Source organism: Perissodus microlepis, chromosome 8, assembly GCF_051167445.1.
Source record: "Perissodus microlepis isolate ML-2025 ecotype Zambia chromosome 8, ASM5116744v1, whole genome shotgun sequence".
Classification (NCBI taxonomy): Eukaryota; Metazoa; Chordata; class Actinopteri; order Cichliformes; family Cichlidae; genus Perissodus; species Perissodus microlepis.
Genome location: NC_140468.1, coordinates 27,173,536 through 27,179,707, shown reverse-complemented (window position 1 = coordinate 27,179,707; position 6,172 = coordinate 27,173,536). Strand labels below are relative to the sequence as shown.

General features: G+C 37.6%; 1 protein-coding gene across 1 annotated transcript in view; it reads left to right on the top strand.

The window, feature by feature from the left end:
• The first annotated feature begins 81 nt into the window (after positions 1 to 81).
• mbtd1 (mbt domain containing 1) overlaps positions 82 to 6,172 on the top strand; it is a 31,320-nt gene continuing 25,229 nt past the window's right edge. The window contains exons 1-9 of the mRNA XM_084938448.1: positions 82 to 405; positions 2,032 to 2,236; positions 2,854 to 2,987; positions 3,075 to 3,189; positions 3,279 to 3,361; positions 3,441 to 3,558; positions 5,419 to 5,553; positions 5,625 to 5,713; positions 5,883 to 6,117. Of these exons, the coding sequence (XP_084794574.1) occupies positions 385 to 405; positions 2,032 to 2,236; positions 2,854 to 2,987; positions 3,075 to 3,189; positions 3,279 to 3,361; positions 3,441 to 3,558; positions 5,419 to 5,553; positions 5,625 to 5,713; positions 5,883 to 6,117 (1,135 nt within the window). The 5' untranslated portion in view covers positions 82 to 384. The remainder of the gene's footprint in view (positions 406 to 2,031; positions 2,237 to 2,853; positions 2,988 to 3,074; positions 3,190 to 3,278; positions 3,362 to 3,440; positions 3,559 to 5,418; positions 5,554 to 5,624; positions 5,714 to 5,882; positions 6,118 to 6,172) is intronic.

Here is a 6,172-nt window from a genome sequence, read left to right as displayed (position 1 = left end):
ATTTTGAAGTTCTTTTTATATGGAAAAATTCCAAATGGAAGTCAGGAGCTAGTTATAAACAAAACAAAACCATTGAAATTACTGTAACGTTACTGTATTTACACCGACTAATAATCTGTAGTTGTTCTGAAGGCCCCTTTCATTCAGTTACTCTGCGAAGTCTACTATTTTGTGTCTGCATCGGTCGATGACCTCCATTGCAGCTCCACCAATCACACGAAAGTAGGTTACGGTCGCTCATGCGCAGAGGCTGCAGAGTAATTTGTTGATATCCTGCTTGGTAGTATTTAGACTAAAATTCCAAGCTAGGTTATACCCCAGGTGAGGGGATTTGTTTGAATTAGGAAGTGCAGGAAACTGGAAGAGCATCTATATGAAGGGCTGATGGAAAACGCAAGGGATTTGGTGAGTTGCTTTGAAACATTTTTGGGCCGCGAGCCTCCGTTTCCAGTGGATTGTTCAGGCTAGTACGCCTCCTTTGTTGTTATCTGTTTACGATAGCCAGCTAGTGGCTCACCCATCTACACATAATACTAAAGCTCTTTCTTTCGTCTCTTTCTCTCTCTGAAAAAAAAAAACAAGTAGAGTTTTCTTACAAGTCTAACTATTGCAACTATATAATAGACGAACGTAAAAAGGCTTTGCTCTGAAAAAAAAACCAAAAAACCCTGGAGAAACAGGTTCTGCTAGCTAGCTATGCTAGTGCTGTTTAGCTTTAGGTGTTTGTAATAAGGCCGTCCCTTATTTTAGTTTCGGTATTAGTTTACTTTTCTAATATATATGTATGCAAAATGTAGCTTACGAAGGATGTCTTTGGAAATGGGTGTCTTGATATATATATATATATTTATATATATATATTTTTTAAGTTAAACTGTTGTGCGTAGTGTAATGTTTGAGCTGAGATGCTGTGAAGAGGAAGTAAACTAGCTTTGACAACATGTACGCATTGTTCCGGATCCTGTGATCAGACTTCCATATTTTCACGTAGAATTTATTTATTTAGATGTTTGGGCGTTTCGAAAAAAATCATGCTGACTCAGATATGGTTCGCTGATATTTTCCTACCTGAATCTAAATGATGCATTAATGATGAAAGGCGAACTGTAAAACTGCATCTTTCAACTAAAATAAGTTCAGCTTCACTTCAATACTAAAATTTAGCTTAGGGACTTGATTTTTGTTGACATTTGTCTAAAACATCTTACAAATGCTCAAAAAAGGAAATAATATTGATTACAAAAATAATAAAAATGTGAACTAAGAAGATTTGAATCTTTATTTTCTTCTGGTCCATTATTATATTTTGCATCAACCTTGCAATCAAACTATTTCTTTTGCAACTATTGCAGACTGTGTCTGCTCCCCCATTCTTCCCCTTTCTACCTCCCAAGAATGCCTTAGAGCAATATTCCCTTTCTAGCCTCCTCACAGAAGTTGTTGTTTTAAGTATCTTCGTTTTTTTGTATTGATTCGCACAGAGATTGAGATTAACAGTAATAAGAATTATTTTACGGCACTATTATTGCTGTGCTTTTACCATTAATTATATGTTTAAAGAAAAGGTTAATTTTATTAATATTAAAAACCATGGTATATTTAATTTGAATAAGAGCACCGCTGTTAAAAAATAAATAAATAAATAAACTGGGCATCTCTTCTGCACTAAAGACAAATGTTTGGCTAGTTTGTGTGGCTAAACTCCAGGACCACAGAACAAGGACATTTGTAAGGAGCCGTTAAAATAAAGTGCAATAGCTCAAAAGAATTATTTTTCTTTTATTGAGTTTTAGTAAAGTAAAATAACTCAAAAGGAATGGAGTAAAATAAAATGATTTGAGTGAAATATGTTTTTCTGAACAGTTACCTTCTCTTAGACCAATTTCACTGCTTTCTCCATGAACAACGCCAAAGTAAACGTGTTACATTATACGGAGAAATGGAGAGGAGAACCTCCTGAGCTACAGACACCCCTAAAAGCATCCATATGAATTCATTCAGTGTTTCTCTGTTGTGTCCTCATCTGTAAAGGCTGAGCGTACCCCACGTTCAGATCGTAAGCGACGAGACTCATTCGGGATGTTTGATGGCTATGACAGCTGCAGCGAGGAGTCCACCAGCAGCTCTAGCTCAGACGACAGTGAGGATGAGGTGGTACCCTCTATCCCTGCTAGTCTGCCCATCATCAAGAACAATGGACAAGTCTACACCTACCCTGATGGAAAGGCTGGAATGGGTCAGTACATGAGGCTTATTTTTTGTGTGTATTGCTTAAATAATAATCTGTGAGTAAACAATAATAGTGTTTACGTTTAGCTGCTGTGGCTCAGGAAGTAGAACGATTATTAGTTTGATCCTCAGCTCCTCAACATTCATATGTGCAAATATCCTTGGCCAAGATATTGAATTACCTAAACAGTTAATGCATTACTTTTGGTATACCCTTTGAATTAAAGCTGAAAATTTTCATTTGTATCACATTTGGTTAATTTAAAATCCACTGTAGTGATGGGGTGGCTCGGTCCCCTTCTGCTCCATTCTACATGCCAAATATCCTTGGCCAAGATAATAACCCCAAGTTGTTCTCCGATGCATCCACCGGACAATGAATGTGTATGACTGTTGGGTAGAAAGTGCCTATAAAAAAGTGCTTGTGCGATTGGATGTGAATGAGGAAAGATGTATAAAGAGCTTTTAGTATTCAGAGTAGAAAGACGCTATATAAAAACCAGTCTATTTACCACGTACAGAGCAAAAATTGCAATTGTGTCAATTTCCAAATACTTATGGAGATAACTATAAATGCCATTTACCATTTGTAGACTGCTGATCTATTTCGGTTTGTTTTCACAGCCACCTGTGAGATGTGTGGGATGGTCGGTGTACGAGATGCTTTTTACTCCAAAACCAAGCGTTTCTGCAGTGTGTCCTGTTCTAGGAGTTATTCCTCAAATTCTAAAAAAGCTAGCATCTTGGCAAGACTCCAGGTAAATGCACTATCTTTGATAAACAAGTATAGTAGTTTCATAATTTTGTATTATGTAAATATTAACATCTGCTTTGGTTTTTACAAGGGCAAACCACCAACAAAAAAGGCCAAAGTCTTACAGAAACAGCCTCTCATGGCAAAGTTGGCAGCTTATGCCCAGTACCAAGCAAGTCAACAGAACCAGGCCAAACTGAAAGCGGGTAGGCTATGAAAAAGCAATCATGATGGGGCTCATATTTCTGCTCTTTTTGATGTACACAAGCAACAAACTAATTGTTGTTTCTGTCAGTGGTCGCTGGAGAGAGTTTTGACTGGGGGCAGTATATCTGTAGCAGTAACACGGTGGGGGCTCCTGTCAGCTGTTTCAAGCATGTAAGTAGCTGGAGCTGAGAATATGGTCACCACTGATATGATACTATGATTATCATAGCTGATAACTTCTGTGCCTCAGGCCCCCATGGGAACATGTTGGGGAGATATTGAAGTAGGTGTGAGGATTGAAGTGCCCAACTCTGATACCAACTTCTCCACCAAGGTGTACTGGATAGCAGAAATCATAAAGCTAGCAGGTAAACACTACAAGTAATTAAGGTAAAATCTCTCACACAACCCTTGGGGTGTTTTTAATTGTGTTTGTGTCTTTTCATTTTTGTGAACTCTGTTAGGAGTAAGTGTTAATGCTGAATAAGTATATCACAACATGGCAAATGTATGCAAAGTCCAATGTAAAAGTCACACTGAACATTTGAACAGTTAGTTTCGCTGTTTCCACAACCACAACAAGTAGTTGTCAGTTGATGAGACAGTGAACCACAAGAGAGGCATTTGGCTTTACATAAAAGAGAACTTGCAGCTGCTAGTTGACTCAGAATCGGTGTAGTAAGGTTGGGTGATTGGACGAATTTATCAACGATAGGCTGAGCCTTTCGCCAATCGTTTTTACAAGAGCAATTTATTTATTTGCCCGTTAGTAAGTTTGCTAATAATGTTGGTTGAAGCTAAGAGAAAAAGTCAACAAAAACAATAATAGCGCTGTTTTAACGGCACCCTCCTCAGCGTGCCCCCAAATGCAGCGATCAATTTACACAAACTCATAACAGAAAGAAAGAAAGACGGTATCCTATGTTCAGAAAAAAACAAAAACATTTTATTTAAATAAAAAAATACAATGTTGGGCAGGGAAACAAAGAAAAACTGGTTTCTTTTTTCCACTTTAACCGTGTTTACAGGCTCTTCCAATGTTTATCTGTCTTACACACTCGACCAAACAACAAGATACAAAAAGTATGTTAAAAAATGTTTCTTCCAGCGAACATAAAAAATCTTTGACGTAAAGTTAAGTCTTTTGTGCGATTTGGTGCCTCTCAAATAAACAAATGACTAATCAAGAACGTACCTATATTAATACTGAAACAAACAAGAAAAGAAAGTGAAATATTCCCTCCAAAAAACATATAAATTCTAAACACGCAAATCAGTCTGTGCATGATTACATTGCTCCGCCCATCAAAAAGTCACCTGTGCAAATGTATCACCTATCGTCATTTATTGGACTGACGAATGCCGGTTGGAAAAATCTGACATATCGCCCAACCTTGTAAAGTTGTAGCCTTAAGTTTTTCTAGGTCTTAATACTACACACTGACATGCTGCAAGAATAGTTGGATTTTTTTTTTTTTTAATTACAGTACTAAAATAGTTTAAAAATTCATTCTCAATTGAGCCAATATCATCCTCATTAGTCAGACCCATATCTGTCAAGGTTTATTGCTTTGTCCTGGCAGCAATTGTGTTGATGACAATACTGGCAACAAACCTACACATAGATGAAAGTACCAGATGTATCCCTCTACCTGAGCTAATAAAAGTCTGTATTTGATTTTTAAGTTTTACCATAAACAAAGAAATAAGCAACAAACCCCTTCTCCCATTCCACATGTGACAGTCCACATCCCAACAAATAAAATGTGCAAGTTGACATCAGAGGGGGAAAAAAACCTTAAAAATAAGATGTTTACATTCATTGGTATGTTTAGCTGACACATGTATTTATCATCTATGTGTAAAGTACAGGACAATCTGATTTCCATTCCTTCACTAAGGCTTCACTTCGGACATCTTTTTTATGAGCTGTTAAATAAATTCAGCACTGAAACAGAAGTGATTTTCTGAGATTGTTTAGAAAGAAACCTTTGGAAGGGGATTGATACAGTATAAATCGTTTTCTCACCAACAGTGAGGAGAAATAACACATTATTTATACCACATGTGAATACGGTCTTTGTATCAAATTTTTTTTTCTCCAACTAGTCAAGAAGCTGAATATAGAATAAGCAAACTGACCGCGGATGGTGGTCAATTTTTCAATCTACTGTTTCTGATGTCAAGAATTAGTGCGCACATTAACAATGTTTCCTCTTGTTCTTCAGGGTTCAAGGCTCTCCTGCGTTATGAGGGCTTTGACAGTGACACAAGTAAAGACTTCTGGTGTAACCTCTGCATACCTGAAGTTCACCCTGTGGGATGGTGTGCTTCAAGTGGCAAACCCCTCGTACCTCCAAAAAGTGAGTGTTTTGACAAACAAATCACTTAAGTTTTCTTTAGCACTATGGTTAATTATTGCTGCTCTCTACAGGCATACAACATAAGTACTCTAACTGGAAAACGTTTCTTGTGAAGCGCCTCACTGGAGCTAAAACACTGCCACCTAACTTTAATGATATGGTAAGGCATCAGCCCAGTATTGTAAAGCTGCATTTTATATATTTATTTTATTTTTAAGTGTTCTTGCTGAACCTAAAATTACAATAAAACATTGTTGTTGTTTCTGTTCATCCTTGGCTGTTAAATTTCATCTTGGTTTGGTAAACCTGTCACTCATTTTTCACTGAAGGTACAGCAAAACATGCAATTTCCCTTTAAGAAGCTAATGCGAGTTGAGGTGGTCGATAAGAACTATCTCAGCCGGACACGGGTGGCGCTGGTAGAGCAAGTGATTGGAGGTCGCCTGAGGTTGGTCTATGAGGAGAGCCAGGGTGGAGCTGATGACTTCTGGTGCCACATGTATAGCCCTCTTATCCATAATATAGGCTGGTCAAGAAGCATTGGACACCGCTTCAAACGATCTGGTAGGCACACTCACTTTGTAAGGAGTCTGAGGAATCAAAACTTGTGAATTTTGAA